The 27,538-nt window shown below is 51.5% G+C and overlaps 2 protein-coding genes across 2 annotated transcripts; both read left to right on the plus strand.

The window, feature by feature from the left end:
- The first annotated feature begins 8,766 nt into the window (after positions 1-8,766).
- Positions 8,767-19,117, plus strand: CHI3L1 (chitinase 3 like 1). Its single transcript, XM_060078445.1, has 12 exons — positions 8,767-8,809; positions 9,009-9,038; positions 9,974-10,175; positions 10,696-10,752; positions 11,508-11,658; positions 12,395-12,516; positions 13,586-13,708; positions 14,299-14,482; positions 15,040-15,156; positions 15,355-15,516; positions 18,549-18,571; positions 18,931-19,117. Exons 1-12 carry the CDS (start codon positions 8,785-8,787, stop codon positions 19,115-19,117), a joined length of 1,383 nt encoding a protein of 460 aa, XP_059934428.1. The 5' UTR covers positions 8,767-8,784.
- A 19-nt stretch (positions 19,118-19,136) lies between these two features.
- On the plus strand, positions 19,137-27,123 carry MYBPH (myosin binding protein H). Its single transcript, XM_060078454.1, has 10 exons — positions 19,137-19,338; positions 19,446-19,580; positions 20,332-20,499; positions 22,909-22,997; positions 23,377-23,572; positions 23,756-23,895; positions 24,511-24,670; positions 25,908-26,044; positions 26,193-26,379; positions 27,101-27,123. Exons 1-10 carry the CDS (start codon positions 19,137-19,139, stop codon positions 27,121-27,123), a joined length of 1,437 nt encoding a protein of 478 aa, XP_059934437.1.
- The last annotated feature ends 415 nt before the right edge of the window (positions 27,124-27,538 follow it).

Genomic DNA, 27,538 nt, shown 5'->3' on the forward strand with positions numbered 1-27,538 from the left:
CTTACCCTCCACTTAGAATATACCTAAAATTTTTTAAATAATATATTTTATTTAACCCAATATATCCATAATATCAACATTTCAACATGTAATCAATGTAAAAAATATTAGAGATATTTTACACTTTAAATTCTCTATCTTCAATTTTATTTTAAACACAGTGTTTATTTTTATACTTACAGCCCATCGAATCACGTTTTTTTTAACATTAAAATTAATTAATTAATTTATTTATTTATTTATTTTGGGCTGCGTTGGGTCTTCATTGCTGCGTGCGGGCTTTTCTCTAGTTGCGGAGAGCAGGGGCTACTCTTCGTTGAGGTGCACGGGATTCTCATTGCAGTGGCTTCTCTTGTTGCGGAGCATGGGCTCTAGGAGCACGGAGTTCAGTAGTTGTGGCACACAGGCTCAGTAGTTTTGGCTTGCAGGCTCTAGAGCGCAGGCTCAGTACTTGTGGTGCACAGGCATGTGGGATCTTCCTGGTCCAGGACTCGCACCTGTGTCTCCTGCATCGGCAGGCGGATTCTTAACCACTGGGCCACCAGGGAAGCCCTGAATCACATTTTGAATGTCATTTTGTCCCAATTGAACTTTTAAATTTCAAAAGGAAAAAAATATTCCATGAGTGATCCTAATATAGATTATAAGTTAATGTATCATTAGGACAATTTAAAAAGAACAGTTTTGTAAATTGTAATGACATGTATTGATTGGACTTGTCTACAGAACAATGATAACACAGGTTAAATAATATGGAAAGTGCCTTTACTAAGTTCCTCTACTTTTTTTTCCCTTTTCTTTTGATGTCTTTTTTTTTAACATCTTTATTGGAGTATAATTGCTTTAAAATGTTGTGTTAGTTTCTGCTGTATAACAAAGTGAATCAGCTATATGTATACATATATCTCCATATTCCCTCCCTCTTGCTTCTCCCTCCCACCCCCCCATCCCACCCCTCTAGGTGGTCACAAAGCACCAAGGTGATCTCCCTGTGTTATGCAGCTCTTTTGAACTACCTATCTATTTTACATTTGGTAGTGTATATATGTCAATTCTACTCTTTCACTTCATCCCAGCTTACCCTTCCCCCTGCCCGTGTCCTCAATCCATTCTCTATGTCTGCATCTTTATTCTTGTCCTGCCCCTAGATTCTTCAGAACCATTTTTTTCTTTTTTTAGACTCCATATATATGTGCTAGCATAAGATATTTGTTTTTCTCTTTCTGACTTACTTCAGACTGTATGACAGATCTAGATACATCCACCTCACTACAAATAACTCAATTTTGTTTCTTTTTATGGCTGAGTAATATTCCATTGTATATACGTGCCACAGCTTCTTTATCCATTCATCTGTCAATGGACACTTAGGTTGCTTCCATGTCCTGGCTATTGTAAATAGTGCTGCATTGAACATCGTGGTACATGACTCTTTTTGAATTATGGTTTTCTCAGGGTATATGCCCAGGAGTGGGATTGCTGGGTCATATGGTAGTTCTATTTGTAGTTTTTTAAGGAACCTCCATACTGTTCTCCATAGTGGCTGTATCAATTTACATTTCCACTAACAGGGCAAGAGGGGTCCCTTTTCTCCACACCCTCTCCAGCATTTATTCCTTCTAGAGAATTTCTAGATTCCTTCTAGAGAATTTTTAATTTCATTTATTGTAACGTTCATCATTGTTTGTTTGCTCTTTAGTTCTTCTAGGTCCTTGTTAAACGTTTCTTGTATTTTCTCCATTCTATTTCCAAGATTCTGGATCATCTTTACTATCATTACTCTGAATTCTTTTTCAAGTAGACTGCCTATTTCCTCCTCATTTGTTTGGTCTGGTGGGTTTTTACCTTGCTCCTTCATCTCCTTCATATTTCTCTGTCTTCTCATTTTGTTTAACCTACTGTGCTTGGGGTCTCCTTTTCGCAGGCTGCAGGTTCATAGCTCCTGCTTTTTTTGGTGTCTTGCCCCAGTGGGTGAGGTTGAACCAGTGGCTTGTTCAAGCTTCCTGGTGGGAGGGACTGGTGCCTGTGTTCTTTTGGGTGGAGCTGGATCTTGTGTTTCTGGTGGGCAGGACCATGTCCGGTGTTGTGTTTTGGGGTGTTTGTGAACTTAGTATGATTTTAGGCAGCCTCTCTGGTAATGGGTAAGGTTGTGTTCCTGTCTTACTAGTTTTTTGGCATGGGGTGTCCAGCACTGGAGCTTGCTGGCCATTGGGTGGAGTTGGGTCTTAGCATTGAGATGGGGATCTCTGGGAGATCTCTCACTGACTGATAGTACACGGGGCTGGGAGGTCGCTGGTGGCCCAATGTCCTGAACTCAGCTCTCCCACCTCAGAGGCTCAGGCCTGACACCAGGCCAGAACACCAAGACCCTGTCAGCCACATGGCTCAGAAGAAAAGGGAAAAAAAAAAGAAAGAAAAAATTTTAAAATTAAAAAAAAATAAACTTAAAAAAATCATTAACATAAAAATAATAATTTTTTAAAAAAGAGAGAGCAACCAAACCAATAAACAAATCCACAAGTGATAACAAGCACTAAAAACTAAACTAAGATAAACATAAAAATCAGAAACAAACCAGTTGCAGACAGCAAACTTCAAGTCTACAGTTGCTCCCAAAGTCCACCGCCTCAATTTTGGGAACATTTGTTGTCTCTTCAGTTATTTCACAGATGCAGGGTACATCAAGTTGATTGTGGGGATTTAATCCACTGCTCCTGAGGCTGCTGGGAGAGATTGCCCTTTCTCTTCTTTGTTCGATCAGCTCCTGGGGTTCAGCTATGGTTTTGGCCCCGGCTATGGTGTAGGTCGCCTGAGGGCATCTGTTCCCCACCCAGACAGGAGGGGGTTAAAGCAGCAGCTGATTAGGGGGATCTTGCTCACTCAGGCCAGGGGGAGGGAGGGGTACGGTAGTCATAATTGGAATGTGGGGCGAGCCTGTGGTGGCATAGGCGGGTGTGACATTGCAACAGCCTGAGGCATGGCATGTGTTCTCCCAGGAAAGTTGTCTCTGGATCACAGGACCCTGGCAGTGGTGTGCTGCACAGGCTCCTGGGGTGGTGTGGATAGTGACCTGTGTTTGCACACAAGATTCTTGGTGGCAGCGGTAGCAGCCTTAGCATTTCATGCCCATCTCTGGGGTCGGAGTTGACAGCCGTGGCAGGTGCCTGTCTCTGGAGGTCATTTAGGCGGTGCTCTGCCTTCTGTGGGCAGATGGGGAAGGAATCCCCTCTCCTCACGCACCTCGAAACAATAGTCTCTTGCCTCTTCGGCAGTTCCAGACTTTTTCCTGGACTCCATCTCAGCTAGCTGTGGTGCACTAGCCCCCTTCAGGCTGTGTTCACGCAGCCAACCCCAGTCCTCCCCCTGGGATATGAACTCCGAAGCCTGAGCCTCAGCTCCCAGCCCCCACCCGCCCCGGCAGGTGAGCAGACAAGCCTCTCGGGCTGGTGAGTGCTGGTCGGCACAGATCCTCTGTGCAGGCATCTCTCCGCTTTGCCCTCCGCACCCCTGTTGCTGCGCTCTCTTCCGTGGCTCCAAAGCTTCTCTCCCACCCACCTCCCATCCCTACCAGTGAAGGGGCTTCCTAGTGTGTGGCAACTTTTCCTCTTTCACAGCTCCCTCCAAAGGTGCAAATCCCGTCCCTATTCTTTTGCCTCTGCTTTTTCTTTGTTCTTTTGCCCTTACCCAGGTACATGGGGATTTTCTTGCCTTTTGGGAAGTCTGAGGTCTTCTGCCAACATTCAGTAGGTGTTCTGTAGGAGTTGTTCCACTTGTAGATGCATTTTTGATGTATTTGTGGGGAGGAAGGTGATCTCCACATCTTCCTCCTCCACCATCTTGAAGGTCCCCCCCAGTTCCTATACTTTTTATGGCCTAATTCCCTATTTTATAAGTTTGAGGCAATGGAACCAAATGGATGTACCTTATTTACCTCTAGAGTGATTCAGTACTTATGGTCATGTAGATTATTTATATAGGTTCAATAAGAATCTGTCCTTTTTCTTACCAGAATATAATTGAATATTCACTATGCCAAAAATTCCACTTAATTAGGTGTTATAAGCCCTTTATTAAGGAACAAAGCCTACATTTTACATGTGAGAATGACATCTATGAAGTCCTCCCAGGAAAATTTCTCTGGGATGGTTTTATGACTTATGAAATTCCAGCCTTACAGGAAGTAAAAATTTCATTTCCTGGCAGGCATATTAACAAATATGGGAATCTTAGAGAAAATAGTGCTAATAAGGATGGTAAAATTTCTTCTGACACATAAGTTATTCCCAGCCCTAGGAGTTTTACAAGCCTCCAGACAGAAGTTCACTGTCAAGCCTCAACATCATGCAGCTCTAATTCTGTTAGGCACCCAAAAAGGAAGTGTTTATATGTTACATCAACTCCTCTTGTTATGCCTGTGGAAATAAATTTTAGTCAAATAAAACAAAATATCAATTTAAGACCACTGAGTCAGAAAACTCTTAATCGGCTTAAGTTTTCTCAAAGGCAAGAATTTGCCCACAGGAAAAGAAAAGCTGCAGAAGCAAAAACTGACACTTTGTTCTGCTTCATTCATGACTGAGTACCACTGGGGGGTGGGGTGGGGACATTCTACATCTGGAGATAATCCAAAAACAGCAGGCTATCGTGACTGGCTCAGGACTCCAAAATAATAAACTCTGACTATTTCTCATAAATAGGGACTCTGGCAAAACAATTTTCTCCTTGATTTTTACTCTGCTAACAAGTGAAGATAAACTGTGAATATGATGGACGTGTTAGAAAGCTGCTGATTTCTACCATGAATATTGCAGCCTTGGTCATCTTTTTTTCCCTTTAAATACTTGTTGTGATCTGTATATGACAAACCAATCTTTCTCTCTGAACTTGGACTCCCTTTTACCTTTTGCAGTAAATTGTTTTATTTGTCCAAATGTTTCTGTCTCTGAGTCTTTGAAGGCATTTACTATGTGCTGACACTAACAAACACCATGCTGGAGCTGAGGATTTGGAAATGAATTTGGAGGAAGATACCTGCCTGTAAATAAAGAACTTCCCCTCAAATATTTCGCGGGATGTTAACACCACCTTCATTTGCTCTGACACTCCATGCAAAAGGAACGGATCCTCAAAACAGTTACGCCTAAGAGGCCACCCCTGGGATCCAGAAAGTTGTCCTCTGAGGTGGTTCCGTCTACCCACAGCATCCTGATCCAGCCTCATCTGTGCCTCTCTTGCCCTACTTCATGCTTCAGCCACTCCTGAATCCTCCCAGGTCTTGGAACATGGCAGCCTCTTTCCACCCCAGGCTTCTTCTGTTTCTCCTGCCTCACATGTTTTTGCCAAGCTAATACCTGATCCTTCACAATTCAGCTGAAACATCATTTCCCAAGGAAGAGTTCCCTGACCACCTGTATGTAGCCTTTTATAAACTCTCCTAACCCTCAGAATTGCCTTGTTGAACTTTTCACAGTTGTAATAAATTATTTATGTGATCCTTTGTTTAATGTCCACATTCTTTGCCAGACCATGTACTTCATGAGGACAGGCACTGATTCTCTGTTTTCACTCACCTTTCTGCCCTCACCACCTCCCACGGTGCAAGGCAATTGTGCATGCTCAGTAAGCATTGGTTGAATGAGTAAACGAATGATAAGAGCAGCGTGGGGGCTTAGAACAATTGGACCAGGGAAAAATTGTCAGGATGTTTGTTTTGCGATTTCATCCTACCTCCTGAGTTGGTTATTCACAAGGTGACAAGAACTATTGAAAGAGATGAAATTTCGAGAATTTCAGGTTCCAAACAAAATAGAAGAGTTTGGAGTTATATACCATCTTGAGATCATTCATTTTTTCAGCCGTTCAATAAATACTTTACTAAGCATCTACTATGTGTCAAGCACTAGGGATGGACACAAAGGTGAATAAAACAGACACAGTCCTTGCCTTTACTGAGTTTATAATCTAGTGAGGGAGGCAGACATTAATGACATCCACACCGACACACGAGATGTAAAATTATAACCGAGTCATATGCTAGGAGGAGAGGTACAAAGTACACTGACAGCCCCAGTAGGGGTTTTCCCTCACTAGGGAGTCTGCCTTTTCCAAAGGTGCCTGCTGAGCTGCAATCTGAAGGATGAGTAGGTATGTTTAATTAAGAATATGCAGAGTATGACCTGCTGAATAAGGATGCACAAACCATACACACAGGGTGGGCAGGTAGCTCCCTCACTGTCTGAGCTTCCACTTTGGGGAAATGAAAACCCCAGGGCTGTTTTGATTGAAGGCACAGTTTCAACACACTCACACAAAGAAAGTAAAGTGACAAGATTTATTACTTACAGATTCCAGAAACAGAGGAGGGAGGTGTGCATTGAGCTGGGGGCGGGGGCAGTCCTCTCTCCGGGGTCACAAGCCAGCAGGAGACAGAGAGTAAGCACCTTTTACTTATAAGGTGGTTGGGGAGCACCACTAACTTTTCGAGGGCTCAACTTTAAGTGCTTATTTTAAAAGGTGTCCTGGGAAATGCAAAGCAGGACCTTGTGGCTGGAATCCTAAACTCAGGTCCTTATCTAAATGTCCAGACTCGGGGTATGAGCAGAGTTATACTGTAAAATGCCTAGGCAGCAACTCAAAATAGCTGCCTCTTCACAGGAAGTGATGCAAACATTGAAGTTCATGCTGCTTGACGTGCCATGAATAAGTCCTTTGTCTCTGACCTAGGGTTCTTGTGTCTTCTGCCAGAATCCATGAGATTCTGTCTATCGCATTAGCTTGCAAGTAGTGTAAAGTCTCAGGCCCTTCATAGTTCTTGACAGGCTAGTAGATGACATATACAAAGGCACTATGGTGGGAAAGAGTGGAGTAAATATAAGAAAGAAGGCATGAATGGATGAGTTATAGGGAGTGAAGGTGGCATGGCCTGAGGTGAAGCTGGGAGGTGATGTGCCATGGGACCCTTGGCCAGTCCTGCTGGGGCAGGCCAAGGGGATGTCTTGGCTGTTTGTTATGACAATGCCACCTTCATGCAGAACATGTGGAACTAATAAACTGGGTTTGGGGGAACAGAGGACAAGGCTTGGGCTAATCTGTGCCTATAAAGTAATTTTTAACAAAGGAGGAGAGTGAACTTGGGTGTTTTCTTAACATCCTGCACCCTGTTATGAACATTTTTACATGCCTACTACTTTGTAATACTTCTATTAGAGATCAGAGGAAGTCCACTTCCCAGTGCCCTAAACAAACAAGGGAAAGTTATCATGGACTATCATTGCTGCCAATCATCTAGCATACAAAAGAAGGCTAGTTGCCTTAAGAGGGTGCAGCCATGACCCTTTAGTATTTGTGAGTATGACTCTGGACAAACTGCTTTCTGACGATTTCTCTTAATAAAGAGATGTTTCCGTTTACAGGGACAGGAAGGAAGAGAAGGGGGACAGAGGGAGAGACCTCACCAAGAGCGGGCTGTGAAATCAGTGTGGCTAACATCGGATTATTACCTAATATGATTGTAAAAATAAAGGTATCTGTTCAGAAGCCCTCTGTCCTATTCTGGCAATTGGAGTTCTGAACTTTTCACTCCCTGCCTGTTAATTAATTTATAGCCTGCAAAGAATGGAGTTGTCCAGGATCTTTGGCCACAAAAAGAATCCACAAACAGGGAACAAATTATGAAGAACCTTGTTAAGAAGTTTTGTTCTTATCTGAAGAGTGATAAGAAATCACTGAGGGGGCTTCCCTGGTGGTGCAGTGGTTGAGAGTCCGCCTGCCGAAGCAGGGGACACGGGTTCGTGCCCTGGTCCGGGAAGATCCCACATGCCGCGGAGTGGCTGGGCCCGTGAGCCATGGCCACTGAGCCTGCACGTCCGGAGCCTGTGCTCCGCAACGGGAGAGGCCACAACAGTGAGAGGCCCGCGTACCGAAATCACTGAGGGATCTAGAAAGGGATGGCATCATTACACTTAAGTTTCAACAGAGAGGAGCCGAGAGTGTGGAGATTATTGATCTTCTGAGATTATCTGCTCCTGGGGGAAATCAAGAGTTCCCTGAGTTTTTACTCCTCGGTACTTTGCTGCAGCCCCAGGCTTGCCAGATTCATACTCATTTTAACAGGCATTTCAAAAAGGAAGCAAAACAGCACCAGATCTCAGAGCATTCTCAGCAATTTCCCACTCCTCTCCAGCTTTTCTTTTAAATAATCAGCACAGGCCAGCTGTGGGAAACAGCTTGGAGAGGGGGAGAGTGGGTCAGGCAGGGTGCTGCTGGGCTCAGGTAAAGAATGAATAACAGCCTTTTTTGGGGTACTGCTGGTTACAGAACTCAGTTGTGCCCAGTTTCAACCTGGCCAAGGGCCCGGACAGAGGGCTGGAGAGGCAAAAGTAGAGGCTGCCAGAAAAGCCCAGAAACTTCCGGCTTTTGGAGAAAAGTGAGTGGGAGGCTGAGTTACTGGCCACAGGAGCCGCCAGATCATCCACCTGATGGCTTTTCTGCTGGAAGGTGCCTCAGGAAGACCTGGCCCAAGTTTTCAGAACTCTCCAGGGTTTCTCAATCCACCTCAGGCGGCCCGCAGTGCTCCTCCTCCCCCACTTTCCAGCCTGCTAGTTCCTTCACTGACACACAGCTCAGTTCCTGGACATGAGATGGTTTGGGGTGCGGGGGAGTGGAGTGGGACAGGTATAAGATGAAGTTGGAGGCCTAGGGAAGCGTCCTGTCTAGGCAGCTGGGCACCAGGAGCCTGAGGGCAAAGGAAGAGGCCACGCCGTGTCCCCCTCTGCTGCAGCCAGGATGGGTCTGAGGGTGGCTCAGACAGGTCTCTGGGTTGGCCGCAGAGCCGCTCCACAGAGCGGCTGGCCTCCTACCTGCTGTGGGAGGGGTAGCAGAGTCGGCAGGGAGAGAGAGGAGGAGGCTGGTGTGAGGAGGCCCTTGATTCCTTTATGGTGAGGGGTGCAGGGAGCAGGGGGAAGAGCAGGAGGTACTTGCAGGGTGTCTCACCCTGGATTTCCCTTCAGGTTTTGTGGTCCTGGTGTTGCTCCAGAGCTGTAAGTAACCCCTTTTAAGTCATGGGAAGTGGGGGTGTGGTGAGTGCTGTGTGGAAGGGACCTTGCCACTAAGGTAGCGCTTCTCCAGTTTCTTCTGTGATTCAAATGGTTCAGAAGTATTAGCATTTGTTAAACCAAGGTGATGAGTGTATAGGTGTTTACTATACTATTCTCTACTTTTCTGTATATTTAAAATTTTTGAAAATTAAAAACTTTCAATGGCTCAGGTTCAATGAAGGCTTCAACTAATCGCTTACTGGGAACCACTAACAGGAGACCAGTAGCAGCATGGATGAGTGATGTCCACTGTTATTCCTCCACAGTCAAGAGGGCAGAAAAGGCCTACTTTGCAGCAGGAAAAATTAGAATGAGCGGGGAGGAGGAACTTCCTGGTCCATTGGGATATTGTGCCCCAGCTGGGGGGATGGACTGAAGGGGCCTGAAGACTGCCATTCTGGGTGGGTTACAAGTTAGGGGCACTCCCACAGGAAGGCAGAGAAGAGATGGGCCAGAGCCTCTCAGGTCAAGGACTCCACTGAAGGTCCTGCAAGACTCTCGCCTGAAGGCCAGGGTCTTCTGATATGGCTGTCTGGGGCTGGGTCCCTCCTCTCCTTCAACGTCGCTGCCTCCAGGAAGCCTTCTTTACTTGTACCAAGTCCCATTTCATCTTTATTCATCAGCACCCCCCACCCCGACCCCATACAGTGTTCTGTTCTTAGTCTGCAGTATATTTATCTACTATATTTGATCTTTTCTAAGCATTTTCAAAATAGACCTTATTTTCATCAGAGAACTCCCCTGAGCCAGCCCTTTCCATTTAGAATTCTAACTTTGCTCACAATTCTGCCCATCAACCCCGCCCCCCAAAACCCCATTAGTGCTCAGCTCAGGGCTCAGCCAGAGGGTCCCTGGCTCAATCTTGGCCTTCTCCTCAGGTGCTGCATACAAGCTGATCTGCTACTACACCAGCTGGTCCCAGTACCGGGAGGGTGATGGGAGCTGCTTCCCAGACGCCATCGATCCCTTCCTCTGTACCCACATCATCTACAGCTTTGCCAACATAAGCAACAATGAGATCGACACCTGGGAATGGAATGATGGGACGCTCTATGACAGACTGAACACACTCAAGAACAGGTTGGGCCACTGGCTGGCCAGGGAAGGAGGAAGATGGAGGGTTAGCAGGGCTGGTCTCAGGGTAGAGTACTCCTGCTCAGGAGGATGGGCGAGGTCCCCAGTACTCACCTCTGGGTGGAGAATTGGAGGGCCTTGGCTTAAGTGGGAAGAAGTGATGAGGGCAGGTGTCAGGGTGTAGAAGAAGACTGTAGAAGAAGTCACAGCTGAGCTCCCCTGGGAAAGGGAACCCTCTCCATCCTCTGAGGGTGCCTCTCCACAGAGAAAGTGTTCATGACTCTATTTTGCCATACCCTGGCTTCCCCACTGAGGGAACAAATATGGGCAACATACCTCAGAGTAACTGCCACAAATGCTTAGAAAGTCTTAGAATACTTAATCTCAGGGTTGGAAGGACCTCAGAGGCCTGGTTCAGCCTCCCACCCAAAGCTGGAAGCCTGATGCAGCCTCCTAAACATGGGGCCACCCCATGTCACAGCAACTTCACTCAACCCCTGCCCTCCTGCCTCCCTGTGCCCCACAGGAATCCCAACCTGAAGACCCTTCTATCTGTTGGAGGATGGAACTTTGGTTCTCAAAGGCAGGATGACTCATCCCCCAGAGGTTGATGGAATAGGAGGAGGCATAGGTTTCTCCTCATCCACTGGATGGGGGTCACAGGGACCCCAGACTGGTCAGGCACAGGGGCCTGAATGGTTGTCAGGAGCCTGCCTCATGTGCAACCATGAAATCAGAGCGCAGAGAGGGAAAGGAACTTGTCAAGAGTCACACAGTAAGGTGGCAGCCAATGTTCTTTTTACTACTTCTCAGACATGAAAACAAAGGAATTTGGGGCGGCGAGGGATACTGTCCTAAGGGCTGGAAGGAGAGAGATGAAATGAATGGGAAATTTGGGAGTGGAGACCCTGTGAAGACATCCTGGAGTGGGTAGAATTGGAGGAGACTTTCAAAAGGGGGCAAAGATGGCCATAGCAGCTCTCATTTACTGAGCTGTTACTATGTGTCAGGCATCCTATCCAACCATTATCACATGTAATCCTCATAATAGCACTGTGAGATGTTATATTTATGCCCATTTTACAGATGAGGAAACTGGGGCTCAGGTTATAACCTGCTCAAAGTGGCTTGGCTAGTAGGTGATAGAGCCAGGGATATCTGGCTCTAAAGCACATGGTCTTTCGAAGATAATTGGAGGTGGGTCCTGTCCCAACCATGCCCTCCTAGAGCTGTGTGGGTTCAGACTCCCAGCTCCACAAGCCCCAGAGACCCTTCCAGAGGGCTAAGTCACCCAGCGTATTGGTACTGAGCCCTCTACTGGGGTGATTTTGGTTCTAGATTTTCCAAAATAGCCTCCAACACCTGGAGTCACAGAACTTTCATCAAGTCGGTGCCACCATTTCTGCGGACCCATGGCTTTGATGGACTGGACCTAGCCTGGCTCTACCCTGGGCGGAGAGACAAGCAGCATCTCACCACTCTGGTCAAGGTGCTGGTTGGATCAGGGAAAAGGGCAGGGAGGTAGGGAGCTTCAGGGAGTGGGGAGGGCAGAAGCTGTCTTCAGAGATATTCTCCTGAGGCAGGCAAAGGGGGACTGAGGCCTCTTTGCTGCAGGGTCCTGAGATCTGGACCAGGGATAAGACAAACAAGCCTGTGTCCTGAGATCTTACACAGCAAGGAAGACATCTTTTGACCACAGTGGGAGGTAGGGTGGGGTTCTGAGGCAGAGGTCACTAAGCGGAGCACCCCTTCCTCACTGCCTCTATTCATTCTCAAACTGACACTGCCCACTCCCCAGCATGCACTGCATCAGAGGTACTCAGTTCCCCCAGGGGAAGAGTGATCATTTAAACAAATTGTTCACGGTACCATATAAATCACTTTAATTTTGTGTTCTCATTTATAAGCTTGAACAAAGCACAGACCAACAGGCAAATATCTTCCAGCATCATCTGTGGACCAAGTGGGATCATTCTCTATTCTCAGGGTCCCTCCAGGACGGAGAATAATTGAGTGTTGATGAGTATGCATGGGGTGTTGGGATGAGATTGGTACAAACCGTTTTTTAGGAAAAGGATGGGTGAGTCCGAGGATGAGACCCCTTTATCGTTCCCACTGAGCTCCAGTCAGGTTGGAGATTACAGCAGACAGCGAAGGCCAATGACATGCTCAGAGATCTTTGGTCTCAAGGCTTGCTGTCACTCACCTGCCTCGCTGCCCACCAGGAAACGAAGGCTGAGTTTGCAAGAGGAGCCCAGGCAGGAGCAGAGCGACTCCTGCTCAGCACAGCAGTGTCTGCTGGGAAGATTGCCATTGACAGAGGCTCTGACATCGCCCAGATATCCCGGTGAATCTCCTTCCTGATGCACTCTGCCCTAGCACTCCATGTACAATCGGAAGACTGGGCTTTTAGTCCCAGTTTCTCCAAAGATGTGTGACCTTGAGCAAGTCACTTCCCCTCTGTGTGCCTCAGCCTCCCCGTCTGTCAGACGGGGCATAACAATCCCTATCCGTCCTTTTCATTTGGGGTATTGTGCTGCTCCGTTGAGAAAGTCGTTATGAATGTATGTATTTGTGGAAAAGGAAGTAGGGAAAGTTATACAAACCAGCCAGTCACTAGTCTCTGGAGGGGCAAGGCAGCAGTAATGATACCTTTCATTTCTAGGCTGCTGGGGAGTCCTCAAGGTGCTGTCACATGCAGGTGACCCCCTCCCTTTCCTGTTCACCCTGCCCCTCCTCCTCACCCTGCCTCCTCATGCGTGAGAATGAGCAGTCCCCAGCCAAGCAGGCTGATCTCTCGGTGGAACAAAGGCATGGGTCTTAGGAAACCCAAGAGTAAGAGACAAAGGCTCTTTGCTTTGACTTTAGAATCTTCTTTAGGGTCTTAGGGAGTGTAGACGTGGTGCTTTAATTGATCACTTAGAGGGTGGGAATGAGGTGGCTCTCAACCATTTGCCCCAAACACCTGAAACTCATGTTCATGCAATCCATCTGCAGACCCCCCACCTTTGTGTGTGGAAACCTTACACCCCACCAGGAGGAATCATAGGTTCAGGCCATCCTTTGGTCCTGCTCTCTCCCGACAAGGCTAGCTGTTGATGCCACTTGTAATCTGCTTTCTCAAAGATGAATGTGGCTGGAGTGGAGGGGGTGACGTGTGTTGGAGGCCAGCTCCCAATTGTGTGCTGGGGGAAGATTGGAAGAACCCCATTCTTGCCTTGAATGCTCCTGTGGGACCCTGAGCCCACTTCCCAGTGTGGCACAAGGGAGGTGGTCCAGCAACCTAGAGAGGGGGTCACTGGGTTCTACTGGGTTTTGGGTTAATGGCTTTTCTCTTGGCTGCCTGTTTCTCCAGCTCACATCCTGCTAGGGTGGTGCACTTTTTTTCGCCTTGCCCTGCATCCACTCTTCCACAGACACCTGGACTTCATCAGCCTTTTGACCCACGACTTTCATGCAGCGTGGTGCCAGACCATAGCACATCACAGCCCCCTATTCCGAGGCCAGGAAGATACAAGTTCTGACAGATTCAGCAATGCTGTGAGTGTCCCAAAGGAGGGAGGGCTGAGAGGGGACCAGAGACATGCCACTTGCCAGAACTCAGACACCAACCTCTCCACACCTCAGTAATCCTGCAAGGGAGGGGTTATAGGGCCCACTTCACAGATGAGGAAACTGAGGCCCAAAGTTTATGCATTCTCCATAGCTCTGGCAACTGGGGAGGTGATACTTCCATAAAGAATCAGAACATCTCCTGATGGGCCTGTAGGGTGGACCTAGAGAAGGCAGAGGGCAGATTGAAGAGAGCACAAAGAGGGCTGGGGGCTGAGAGGGTAAGAGTCTAGTCTAGACCTGCCATTGTTTGCTGTGTAACCTGGGCCAATCACCAGATTTCTGCAACTATCGAACAGTAATAATCCCTTCCTATACCTAAGAGGATTTTTTTTCAAGACTGAAATTACACAATGCTTTTTAGACTGACATTATAGGTTCCCAGAAGGAAGGGAATTCCAGACGCATCTAGACCTGGAACTCCACCTTTCAAGGCAGCAGTGGGAACTGCACAACCTTTCCCCTCCTAGACCACCAGCATCTAACTGCTCAAACTGTCCTGCCCTACCCACCCACGGGACTACGCTGTGAGCTGTGTGTTGAGGCTGGGGGCCCAGGCCAATAAGCTGGTGATGGGTATCCCCACTTTTGGGAGGAGCTTCACCCTGGCCTCTTCCAAGACAGATGTGGGAGCCCCGACCTCAGGGCCAGGAATACCAGGCCGGTTCACCAAGGAGAAAGGGACCCTCGCCTACTATGAGGTATGAGCTGGGGAGAAGGTAAGATTTCCCAGGGCACCCGCAGCCCCGGGGAAGGTGAGCCTCCCATCCCACCCACACTTTACTCCTTTGGAAATTAAAAAAAATGTTCCAGTAGACCTAGCACTCTGGAGAAGAGGGAGGAGGAGGTCAGGCACATCCTGTCTGCACCCACTCTGGCCACCAAGTTGGGGCCTTCCCTCTAGCCCAGGAAAAAGCAATGGCCAAGAGGTAGGTTCTTTTGTTTCGGTCCATCCTCTGCTGCTCTGTGCTGCCTTGGGCCGGTCCTCAGTGTCAAAGCACTACTTCCCACATCCCTGTTTAAGATGCAGGAAGCTAATCAGAGCCCCCATAATGCCCTCAGGTTACAGCAGCTACAGAATCCTGGGATCTTTGCATCTGTTTTAAGTAAAGTTGTGTGAAGCCTGCAGTCTCTAGGGGAAGATGTAGCCTGCAGGAAGAAGCAAGGGGCTGAGAGATTTGGGCAGTGGTTTCCCCCTGGTGACCTGCAAAGTCTCAGCACAGCTGCCCACACCACCCCTGCCCTGTTCTCTGCTCATATCTGTGACTTCCTCCGCGGAGCCACGGTCCATAGACTCCTTGGTCAGCAGGTCCCCTACGCCACTAAGGGCAACCAGTGGGTGGGGTATGACGACCAGGAGAGCGTCAAAAACAAGGTATGTACCTAAGGCCACACTCCAAGTTGAAGCGGGGAGGGAAGCCCCCTGCACTGAGGGTGGGGCTTGGCTACAGAGGTGTTTTGGGTCTCAGGTGTCTGCTTTTCTCTCCCATGGGGAGGTGTCCAGATAGCATGCCCCCCATAAGCACCCTGGCCCAGGGAACCCAGCCCTGTCTGCTCTGGGGCTCCCTGCCAGGTGCGGTACCTGAGGAACAGGCAGCTGGCTGGCGCCATGGTGTGGGCCCTGGACTTGGATGACTTTCAGGGCACCTTCTGCAGACAGAATCTGCACTTCCCTCTCACCAGTGCCATCAAGGATGCGCTTGCTGAGGTGTCGCCTTCGGTCCTTGGGCACACAGTGGGGCAGAGATCGCTTGGCTCTAACTGGCTAGGAGCCTGATCACCTGCCCTGCTGGGTCCCCTGTTGAGCTTCAGTCTCCCTTCCTTGGACCCATGTGGAGGGCCACAGCTCTGCCATCTGAGCTCAGCTCTGGTGGACAGGCAGGTAGGGATGGGGCTGTGGGACCAACACAGTGTAAGACACAAGGTCAGCACATAGCTTCTGATTAAGGAGAATGCTCAACAACTCCAAGCCCCACACAAGGAGATTTCTTCAACTCCCTTGCCCCCAGGCCTCTATGCCTAAGGACACCATTTTGGCAAGCTCTACCCCTGCAGAGTGAAATATCTTACAAGAAGCAGCAACCACACTAACTATATCCTCTGCCAAGCCCAACTTGAACCTTTACTCAGGAACATAATCATGTCCCCATTCCACTTCCCTTTCCTGATTCTGCAGCTGCTCCATAAAGCACTGGGGCTCACCAGTTATTAGCACTTGCTTCAGTCTATCTTTGCGGTCCCACTGGACCCACGGGGCTCACCTCTCCCATCTCTTCTGGATTCCTCTCTCTCAGGCCTGGTAGTCCTGAGCTGCAGAAAAGGAGACCAGCCTGTCCTCTGCCGGGCCCCAGGAAGTCCCCCAAAGAGGCAAGCATCACCAGACCCATTAGTCATGGACTTAGCCCAAGAGGGCTGATGGGCTTCCAGATCTTAAACTCATTGTCGTCCAGACTTCTCGATACAGTTCCTTGTTGAAAGAAGCCTTTTCTGTTTCCAGGAGCTAGCAGGAACTAGGAAGGAAACCCTTGAACACCAACCCTTCATCTCCTCTCACCTCGGGGAGGTGTAGGAGCCAACACAGGGTCAGGTTAGAGAGACCCCGACCTTGGACTCTCAGGGCTAGAAGGAGACACCTATGTTATCTCGCACACCCTCCCTCCGTCCCAGGCCTAGAGTCTCTACAGGACTTGAGAGCTAGCCTTCCAACCTCCCCCCACACTCTCGGTGACCAGTTGCTCATTACCTTAGAGGAACCCTTTCCATTGCTGGACTGAAATCAGTCAGGTGTCCTAGGGCTGTAACCCAGCCCTCTGTCTCTCCCCTCTCAGGACATAGCCCTCAGCCCATGCAGAGATCCAGACTCCTCAGCTCAGCCTGGGACACGAGGTGGGGGCCAGATGGGACGGGATGGGTCAAACGGGATGAGCTCAGATCAGCCAGCCTTCCAGCCTTTATGAAGTAGAGAGGTTCTCAGCAGTTTCTGTGAACTCCCAGAGCCCCAAACATGCCTTGTATCTAGAGAGAGTTCAGCTGCATGCTCCAAAACCAAAGAGAATTTATTTGTGGATTCCCTGATGTTTGGATTATCTGTGACTTGGCCTAGTGGTTTGTGACACTGGTTTGAGGTGTGGGGAAGAAAAGACCTATCGGCCTCCCTGAAATCTGAACCAGCTGGAGCGGGGCAGATGCAACTGATCCCAAGGTCACCGCCAAGCTAAAGGAAAAGAGAGTGAGAGCTTGGCCAGAGCTTCAGGGTGTACCTGGCATTTCACTGCTGGCCAGTGGGCCAAGCATTTCCTAATCCCTGCCCACTGCCTACCCTACCACACAGGGGTCTTTAAAAGCCAGGGGCTGTGAGTCCTCCAGGGAAGTCAACCCCCACCCTGCCTCCCCTGGCCACCCTTCCCCCATCCTGAGACAGTCTCTGGAGGGCTGACTCAGGGTCCTGCAGAGTTAGTCACATTCACTTATAGCTGCAGAGTCAGAGGCCAGGGATAGAGATCGGGTCTCCAGTCCTGGAGGACTGCCCAGCAGGACACTGAGTCACCCGGCAGAGGGCACGGGCACCCAAGCGGGGCAGGATCTGGAGGCTCCCCAGGCCCTCCACTGCCTCTCCCCAAAAAGGACAGCCACTGGTGAGAGGTGGCCACTCTCCTGTGCCCCCAAGCCCCGGGGCAGGGGGAGAGCATGCATGCCACTGAGGGCCCTACATAAATTACATGTGTATTGATTTTTAAGTTATGGGATATATCATACAAGCTAAAGAGTACATAAAATGTATTTGTTTAATTTAAAGGATTCCTATATAGTGAAAGCCTGTGTAACCACCACCCAGGACAGGAAATGAGGCCTCATTAGTGCCCATGAAACTCCACAGTCACATACATCCCTGTCCCTCTGCCCAGAGGCAGGCACTATCCTGACCTTCCCTGCCTTCTTTTGTGGTCTCACCAGCTAGAGACGCCCCTTGAAGAAGAGAGCTGGTGCTCCCGGTGCTTGAATTGAATATGAAAGGGGTCTTGTCGCTCTCTGTGCCTGGCTCCTTTGCTCCCCGTTATGTCTGTTAGATCAACCATGTAGCTGAAGTTTGCTCATTTTATTCCATGTTTGGTTTAGAGGGGCACACACATGTCACAGTTATTTATGCATTCCCCTGTTGAGGGAGAGCTGTGTTCTCCAGATTTGGTGTTACAGACAATGCTGCCGTGAACGTTTGCATGGCTGTCTCCTGGGGCACAGGTGTGAGAGTTTCTGGCGGTGTGACTGCCGGGTCATAGAATTTGCACATTTTCAATCTGACTAGATACTGTCTCACTTTCTCCAAAGAGATTGCTCCCATCTACACTCCCACCAGCAGTGAGAGTTCTCGTTACTTCCCCTCCTCCCTGACACACGTTATTTTCAGGCTTATTAAATCATTCCCGATCTTACTGTTTTATTGGATGAATGACACAATGACTAGCAATTTGGTTGTACCTGCCTCATTTCCTCGTGGCATGCAGATGTCCTGCTTCGAAGAGTACAAGTCTCAGAGTGCTGTCCTCCTCCAAGATCTCTTCCAGACCTGTCTTATGACTTGATTTTACCCCCAAGGGCTAGGGGACTGTCATAGTGCTCTCTGTAACAGATGGGGAACCTGAGGTCCAGAGCAGGGATTGGAGAGGCTGGGTAACCAGGGGCCTTAGACTCCCTTCCTTGGGTCCCATTGCTAGAAGACCTTCCACCAATCAGGCCCACCTTGGGCATCCCAATTCCCTCCCTCTCTAGGCCCTCAACCTCATACAGCACAAGTGAGAATTCCCAGGGAACGTGAGGACCAGGGGAGTGTGGGACCCCAGGGACAAAGCTGGGAGTGCTCCCAAGAGAAGGCTGTTTCAGGCTGTCTGGACCCCAGCACCCAAGCTGAGAAGCCCTGGGCACAAGTGGTCCCCCAGAGGCCAAACACACAGAGCCTGATCTGGGTTCATTCTCTAGATGGAAGCTCTTGTTCCCATTGCCCTGACCCCTGGCACAGGCTCCTGGCAATGTCCCATCTCACCGATCTGTACCCTCCTCCCATCTGGGCACCAGAACTCTGCCTGCTGAGATCCAATCGGGGCGATGGACGAGGCCGCGCACTCCTCAGGGGACCCTTGCCGTCCTCTGCCAGAGCTATTCCTGGCTTCAGCGCCTCCCCACGCACCCCCCCAGTCCCCCTGCCTGACCTGACCCCACAGCTGGGAATCATTTGCTTGGGGGTGGGGCAGCCCCCTGACTATATAAGCCTGGACCTAGGTGTCCCAGGCACCCTGGAATCACAGACCCTCCAGTGCTGCTCCCTGCGCTCTCCAGCCTGACCCTCCAGCAACCCTTGCAATGAGAGGAAAAGCCACCTGTGAAGCCCTTGCCTGTGGTCCGGAGGAGACTGCCTCTGAGTCTGCAAATGTGCCCACCACAGAGCCCTCTGGAGAAGTGGCAGCACCCAAGTCTACCGGGGAAGAGCAGGCTCCCAAGCCACAGGAGCCTGCCCCTGAGGCACCTGCCCCCGCAACCTCTAAACCCGCACCTCCAAGTGAAGGTGACAAGAGGCGGGGCAGGTGGAGGAGGGAGGCAGCCTTGGCGGAGAGTGCTGCGGGCAGAGCTTTTGGCTACGAACCTCTTTATCTCCCCCTGCTTCTCCCTCAGATGTCCCCAGTGCCCCGCTGCTGCTGGCTGTGGAGGACGTGAGAGAGAGCTCGGTGACTGTGAGCTGGGAACCCCCGGAGAGGCTAGGGAAGCTGGGGCTCCAGGGCTATGTTCTGGAACTCCGCCGAGAGGGAGGTGAGCTATGGGCTAAGCCCTGCATACACCCAGGGGAGGTGGGCTTAGAGGGCAGCAGGGACAAGCCCCCAGACTCTGCAGTTGGGTCAGTCCAAGGGGAGATACAGAAGGAGGGAGAGGAAGCAGTCCGCTCAAGCCACTCACATACAGCTTCTTGCTCCACCAACGCACCTCTGAAAGCAGGAGGATGTCCAAACGGCCTTAGGAGGCCCCCTGTCCTCCAGCTCCAGGAAGCCTCTGAGTAACAGAGATAAAAGGGTAGGCGACAGTGGGGCACTCCTCTGTGAGAAGGAAGGAGGTGCTAAGTCTCAGAGGACTTTCCTTGGGGAGGGCAAGCAGGAGGTGGACAGCAAAAGAAGCTGAGGGGGAGGGTAAGTTGTAAGAGACAGTGAGGAGAAATAGGGGATGGGCGGCTCTGGCCAAATTCCTCATGCCAGCATCCTGTTATCCACCTCCGTGGCAGTCAAGTTCAGCCTGGCCTCTGCCTTCGCCCCTACCTTGCTGTGTGATTTGGCAAATGTGTCCAACCCTCTCTGGGCTCCGGCAAACCCATCTCTGGCCACCACTCAAGGGTTCTAACATCAGGTGTCTTTGATGCCATTTGACAACAAGAAGTCAGGGAGGCAAAGGGAAAATAAGTCCCAGAAAGGGAGGTCAGCTTCCTCAGATCATCAGCGAGAAGGGAAGCCCCACTGAGAAGGGTGCCCACAGCCATGGAGCCAGGACCTTGCACTCTCTTCATTTCTCTCAGCCTTGGAGTGGGTGCCTGTGAATTCCCGGCCCATGATGGTGACCCAGCAGACCGTGCGGAACCTGGCTGTAGGTGACAAGTTCTTCGTACGTGTGGCTGCAGTGAGCTCGGCAGGGGCTGGCCCACCAGCAGTGCTGGACGAGCCTGTCCACATCCAAAAGATCATTGGTAAATCCTGCTCCCCAGCCCTTCCCAGGCACCTTATCTAATGGATGGAGAAACTGAGGCCAATGGGTAGAGCGAACAGGGCAGTCATTTCCCCCCATCCCACACTCACGTGCACAAGCCACCTGCTATCGCCATTCTGCCTTAAGAAAGTCCCAGGTTCCTCGGCAGCAAGGGGCCTGTAGAGGTCAAAGAGGCCATTTCCCTGAGTGGCCCAGCCCCCAAGCTTCCTGATCTCCAGAAGTGAGAGCTCAAGCTCCCCAGGTCACCTGCCTCAGAGTCCCAATGTTTAGAGTCATTACATTCTTCCTAGCTAACTTAATTCCTTCAGCGGCCATGGAAGTTCATTTTCTGCTCATTTCATGTGGCCTGGGTTCCAGACAGGAGTCTTTGCTTGCCTCTTGCTGCACCACGTCCCTAGGGGGAAGAAGATTAATGCCCTGCAAAAGGCTGGTGAAGGTTTCTCCATCCCCAGAGGCCAGTGCTGCACTGGGAACCTGGGAGGCCAGCTGCTGTCCCCTTGCTAGATTTCTATTTGTAGGGTGCATTAGCCTCAAGTCCTCCCAGGACTGATTAGGTTTCAGTCTGTTAATGGCAGTGAGTCATTTGGTCTGATCCAAGGTCTCTGGGGACAGCCCAGAGCCCCAGGGTGACAAGAGACATAGGCCAGCAGGTGGCCTGAGGCCTTCTCCACCTTTCTCCTTGTTCCCCCCTCCTCATCTTGACCCCATAATTCTGGACAAGGCCTCCAGACAGAGGGGGTTTCATGGCCACAGAAGGGGGTCAAGTCTGGACTCAAGGAAATACTTTTCAACTCTAAGGTCTGAGAGATGTGGGAACCAGGGGGTTGGGAGTGTAGAATTGTAGACTGTCACGGCTTGTCCAGCCAAGCCAAGCAGGTCCAAAGGCACCCAGGACTCCCTTGAGGTCACCTAGCCTATTAGTGGCAGTCCCAGAACCTGACTCCCACGCAGGACAGTTCATGTCTTACCAGGCAGCAGGGAGTCTTTTTCTGGTGGTTTTCAAAACCAGAGGACTTTCCCCTCCTTTGAGCCTGGGTGAGACATGGTCCCAGGTGGCAGCTCAATATGGACTCATTGCTTCTAGCCTGGGGGTGCCAGGACGCCCTCCTTGTTGGTGAGTGGGGTTGGTGGGCATCCTGGACCTTTCCTCAGGACCCAGGGATCTCAGACTCTGAGAGCCTGCAGGGGCCAGGGGCCTCTCCTTCAAGGCCTAACCCTGAAGGAGGCAGCTAGACTCAGAGCACCCTCTACTCCATTAAAATTCCTCTGGCAGGAGAGAAGGGGATTTCCTGGAGAGAAGAGGGGAGGAAGCTGTGAACAAACAGGGAGCAGCCAGCTAGGCCCCCCTCATGGGCAGCGCAGGGTGGGGACCCTGTCCAGAATCCTCAGCTGCTCAGCTGTCCCTCCTCAGCCACCTGGAGCTGCCAAGCATTCCTGGCCCCCTGCAGCTGCCCCTGGAACATTCCACGCCTGATGCTCCCAGGGCCAAGTGCCTGCACAGCTAATCCTCAGAGACGCAGTGTTCCTTCTGTCTCCTCCCTCTCTGCCCTGCGTGCCACTGACCAACTGCTGCCACCTGTTTGCCACTGAGGAGCCTCAGCCGCCACCACCCCTACTCCCGCCCAGGGGGATGGTGGCAGGGGGTGTTGCAGCATCCCTTGGAATGCCCAACAGCTTCAGTGGTTGCACCTGATTAGGTGATAGTCAGGAAGGTGGTTCTCTACCGTAGCGTGGGGCTGAAGTAAAGTGTCAGGAAGGACTTCCCCACCGCAGACTGAAAGGTAGTGGCAGGAGTAAGGGAGAAGGAAGGGGGTAGGTCTGCTCTGGCTTCATTTAAAAAGGGAAAGATCCCAATCCTCCCATATGGCTTGGGGACAGAGCAGTGGGCAAATGGGCCTCACAGGGGCTTCTCTGAAGGCCTGAGCTGTTCAAAGCAGAAAGGCAAGAGGGACTGGGAGGACAGTGTTGCCCCCCTTCCAGGGAATGCAGGCCCACAGGCGCAGCACACGCCGACCACCAGGGGGAGCCAGGAAGCCAGCTGGGGCCCATCTGGAGCCCAGGAATACCAGAGCTGCAGGGCAAATCCCAGCCTGGCAGGGTCAGGGCACCAAGGGAGTGCCCGGGATGCCTACTAGTTCACACCGTGGAGGCCCTGCCCTCCTGGAACCTCCTGGCTCTCAAGTCCCCAAGGGCCTCAGGGGATTTGGGTCCCTGGATCTGGGGCGTGAGCTTTGCCCTGTCCACAAGGAAGCAGCCTCAGAGCACACTCAGGAGACCTCCTGCCCAGCCAGCAGCCTTCTCCAGTTGTCCCCTGCCCCTGCCACAGAAGCCCCCAATCAGCAGCCCCCCCCCCCCGCTGTGCTAAGCCTAGCCTCTCGCTTTAATGCAGAGGCCCCCAAGATCCGCGTTCCCCGCCACCTTCGTCAGACCTATGTCCGTCAGGTGGGAGAGATGATTAACCTGCAAATCCCCTTCCAGGTGAGTATGCCTCCTGCCCAGGATAAGAGCTCGGGTGAAATAAGGGCCCCCGTCTGAGGTGTATTAGAGGAGCCCAGGAAATGTCAGGATCCCCGTGGAGGTCTGCCTGAGACCCACGCACCAAGATGGCCTCACCCTCCCTCTGTTGTACACATGACTCAGCTGTGATTCTCCAGCCGGTGAACAGGACAGGTGGCCCCGGGACTGGCTGGACATCCGGAGAATGAGGCTCTAGGCAGCACCTGTGGCTCTAGCCTCTGCTGCCCCTGCTCGGAAGGGCCAATGGGGCTAGCTCCCCTGGCACAGGGATCCCTGGAGCTGAGTGGGTGTGGGGGTGCTGGCGCCTTCTGCGCTCACCTTGAGGGCTCCTCCCTCCCAGGGGAATCCCAAGCCTCAGGCTTCGTGGACCCACAACGGTCACGCCCTGGACAGCCAGCGGGTGAATGTGCACACCGGGGACCAGGACTCCATCCTCTTCATCCGCTCAGCCCAGCGCTCCGACTCAGGCTGCTATGAACTCACTGTACAGCTGGAAGGCCTGGAGGCCAAGGCAGCCGTCGACATCCTGGTGATCGGTATGGGGCCAGGGGAGGCAGGGCTGACTTGCTGGGGACCCAGAGACCTCACCTCCTGCCCCAGAACTGATGGCCAATGGGGTCAGGCCAAGAGAGAGTGATGCGAGCCAGATCTTGGGTTGGGGGGATTTTGCAGCAAGCCCAGCCCTCCCCCTCACTCTCTCTCACACTCTGGTCCTACAGAGAACCCTGGACCCCCCAGCAGCATCAGGCTACTGGATGTCTGGGGCTGCAACGCTGCCCTCGAGTGGACACCACCCCAGGACACAGGCAACACAGAGCTCCTGGGCTACACAGTGCAGAAGGCAGACAAAAAGACAGGGGTGAGGCCTGCTAGAGCAGAGTACGGGGAAGAGGAAGGTCTGACTGGGGTTGGGTTTGGGGGGGAAGAAGTGGCCTAGGTGTCTGGGAAGGCCTGTCCACTAAGAGTCCACGGACTGAAGAGCTCTGGTCTGCCTACCACTAACCTGACTCCCTGTGTGGCTTTTGGCAAATCTCTTTCATCTCTGGGTTTCAGTTTCCTCCTGAAGACTGCAAGGGTGGCTCTCGGAGGCCCTTCAAGCTCTAGAGCTTCTGGAAATGTAATGTGCATATGAATTACCTGGGAATCTTGCTAAAATGCAGATCTTAATTCAGTGGGTCTGGGGTGGGGACTGAGATCCTGAACGTCTATGAAGTTCTCAGGTGATTCTTACTTTGCAGGACCTCGGGCCACACTTTGACCAGTAAAGTTCTAGAATTCTCTGAGGACCCCAGCAAGGTCACATTCTCCCAGGGGTTCCTTCTCCCAATTTAAAGTCCCTCAGACCCAAAGCTGGATGTTTCAGCCTCCCAGGGCTGGGGTGTGGAACAAGCCCCTCTGAGGAAGAGGCCACAGGGGGAGCAGGGAGGGGGAGGGTAGGGGGGAGGTGAGGATGACAGGCCCAGGGTCCTTGCAGCAATGGTTCACAGTACTGGAACGCTACCACCCGACGACCTGCGCCATCTCAGACCTCATCGTGGGTAACTCTTACTCCTTCCGAGTCTTCTCGGAAAACCGGTGTGGACTCAGTGCCTCGGCGGCCGTCACCAAGGAGCTCGCCCACATCCAGAAGACAGGTGGGTCTGGGTCCAAGACCGGAAACCAAGCTAGGTCTTGCCATGCTGACCCTTCTCCCTGTCTCTGACTTTTCCTTGGTGTGTCAGCACCCCTCCCAGTGTGCTTCTCATGGGTGCCCACTTGCCAGAGCTTTTGCTGCCCTCTCCACACCCACTCCACAGCTACCCACACGCACACATTCACACGGCGTGACTGTAAAGAAATGGATATGGTTGACTGATTATAACAAACACATCAGAGCAAACCCATGCAAATGAGAAGCACCCCTTGGGAGGCTGTGCACTTATTCTAAAGATGCCGTATGGCTGCCAACATCATAGCAGTCATTGGGTCTCCTGTGCAGTGTCCCAAGGGAGCTACTCTGAAGGGCAATGTGTGTGGGTAGGTAGACTGGTGAGTCTGCTAAAAGCAAACTCCGGACCCTAATATAACACCACATAGATGGACAAGAGAGATATGGTTATTTACTGTCTCTATACAGTCACATGGTCCTCTTGCGTCAAATGTGAAATTCCAAGCCCTTTCTCCCGGTCACCCTGTGTGCTCCAAGGCCCTCCCCCGTACCGTCTGTGCGGGCTGCAGAAAGCACACACTAGCCTGAACTGCACAGAATTAGGAAGACATTTTCGTTTAAAAGAAGAAAGCCAGTCGAGTCTCCAAAGACAAACAGAAATGAAATGTAGAATCCCTGGGTTTTTAGTCTCCACCTTCAGCCAAGATCATCTCATCTGTTTGGTTTTGCTGCCCACTCCCCTCTCTCTTCCCCTCTGTGACTCACCCAGCTGTAGTTTCGGCTTTCCTCTGCCTCTTTGAGACATTCTGCCTCTAAGCTCCTGCATGTTGGCTGTGCCTGGCTTCCCAAAGACCCCAGGGGCCTAGGGTCCTGCCATGGGGTTCCAGAGGAGGAGGCAGGGATGAAATGGATTGTCTCCCACCCTTAATTTTCCTCCAGACCACCAGCTCTCTGCTCAGAGAGCCGTGGTCATCATGTGACCTTCCATTGCTTAAGCTGCAAACTCACTACGTGATATTGGGCAAGTCCCTCATCTATGAAGGGTCATAGTTTTCCATCTGTCAACTGGGGATGACAAATTTATCCTTGCAAAGGAATGCTGTGTAGACTAAATGGGATACCTAAGTGTAAGCTGTAGTGATTTTAAGAAAATGGATGAGGTCAGTCTTAAGAGGTCTCCTCCTGTAACCTCAAATTCACCCTACTTTCTCCCTCAAAACCAGATATTGTGGCCAAACCTAAAAGTTTTGTTGAGCGAGACTTCTCAGAAGCCCCCTCGTTCACCCAGCCCCTGGCTGACCACACCTCCACCCCTGGCTACAGCACGCAGCTCTTCTGCAGTGTCCGAGCATCACCCAAGGTGAGGGGCAGGGCCCTGTTGTGCCCTGGGCAGGGGCACTGGTGTTGAAGAATCTTCCCAGGCATCTTTCCCTAAGCGGAGGGTGGCCTTCGAGAGCCTCATCCTGGCCCACAGACTTCCCAGCTCTCCTCTGACCTTGCTTCCCCAGCCCAGGATCATCTGGATGAAAAACAACATGGACATCCGGGGTGACCCCAAATACCGCGCCCTCTCTGAGCAAGGTGTCTGCACCCTGGAGATCCGGAAACCCAGCCCCTTCGATTCCGGGGTCTACACCTGCAAGGCCGTCAATGTGCTGGGGGAGGCGTCTGTGGACTGCCGGCTGGAGGTCAAAGGTGAGGGCTTGAGAGGGGTCACTCCTTAGGAGCCCTCCAACGGATGGGAGACCAGGAGAAGCCACCTCTTCTCCTGCTGGACTAGACGAGGCTGAGCGCTGAAAATCAAGGCAAGACGGGTAGTGAAAATCGAGGTCAGGCTGTCAGAAGGGCTTTCCAAGAGGGAGGATGGCTTAATGTGGGCAAAGGAGGCGGTAGAGTCTGCCTCGTAGACAGATGGATCACTGGGGTGAGGGCATGAGACTCACTCACCCCCCCCCCTCACCTCCCACTCGGGTCCCCAGCAGACACCCACCCCCTCCCTGAGCTCTAACCTTCAAATTTCTCCCAGCCTCAGCCACACACTGAAGAGCCACTGGTGGAGGCTGTGATGAAGAGGAAGGTAAATGGCTGCATGCATTCCATCTGCTGCCTCTGGGGGTGGAGGCCAGGAGCAGGGGTGGGAGTGAGAAGGGAAGCGGGCAGCCAGCTCTGAGCACAAATCTGCAGTCACAGGCAACGAACACGCACAGTCCTGGGGGTGTTCCACAGATGCTACAGGGCAGGGTGACACTGGTGAGGCCTGGAAGGGATGGGCAGTCAGTGGAAGGGATTCAGTGGATGGTCAGAGGACAGGATCTAGTCCTGGCTCTGAAAGACCTTAGGCCAGGGCATGCCCTTGGACCTGTTTTCTCAGTCAGGAAAGTAGGGGCAACATCCGTGCCCTGACTGCCCTCCCCAGGTGGTTCTGAGGCCCTGGACTAGTGAGGATGTATCCTGGAGCTGCAGTGGGCAGAGCTGAGACCTGGGCTTTGGGCCCAAGGGCCTAAGGGGAAGGAGGCCTGGGAAAGGAAGAGGGGTACTGCTTCGTACTCCCCATATCACCCCTTCAGCCGGGCACGTATAGCCCAGCTCTGCCTAACAGCAGGAGCTCATGAAACATGTTCTCTGCTAGGTGCTGCGGGCCTGAGGGTTCAGGGCAGCCAGGCCCAGAATCAAGCTCCACGGAGGCCAGAGGTCCCCATCTCCATAGTGATGACTGATGGCTTTGCTCCTTGGTACCTGCCTAGCAGGCCCCAGGCCAGGCTTCCTGGATATGAGGGGCCCTGGAAAGTGCAAAGATTGGAGCGCTTCTGCAGGGAGTTGTACACTGCGCGAGAAGCACTTGAATAAAGGTGTG

The sequence above is a fragment of the Mesoplodon densirostris genome, chromosome 2, assembly GCF_025265405.1.
Source record: "Mesoplodon densirostris isolate mMesDen1 chromosome 2, mMesDen1 primary haplotype, whole genome shotgun sequence".
Taxonomy (NCBI): Eukaryota; Metazoa; Chordata; class Mammalia; order Artiodactyla; family Ziphiidae; genus Mesoplodon; species Mesoplodon densirostris.

Excerpts from the sequence above, each read along its gene's own strand:
- CHI3L1 (XM_060078445.1), top strand. The coding sequence starts at position 8,785 with ATGGGTCTGAGGGTGGCTCAGACAG. Across the intron at positions 13,709-14,298 it reads TCTGACAGATTCAGCAATGC|GGACTACGCTGTGAGCTGTG; the intron begins TGTGAGTGTCCC and ends TACCCACCCACG. Across the intron at positions 18,572-18,930 it reads CTCAACCTCATACAGCACAA|AGCTATTCCTGGCTTCAGCG; the intron begins GTGAGAATTCCC and ends GTCCTCTGCCAG.
- MYBPH (XM_060078454.1), top strand. The coding sequence starts at position 19,137 with ATGAGAGGAAAAGCCACCTGTGAAGCCCTTGCCTGTGGTCCGGAGGAG. Across the intron at positions 19,581-20,331 it reads GGAACTCCGCCGAGAGGGAG|CCTTGGAGTGGGTGCCTGTG; the intron begins GTGAGCTATGGG and ends CATTTCTCTCAG. Across the intron at positions 26,045-26,192 it reads GTGTCCGAGCATCACCCAAG|CCCAGGATCATCTGGATGAA; the intron begins GTGAGGGGCAGG and ends TTGCTTCCCCAG.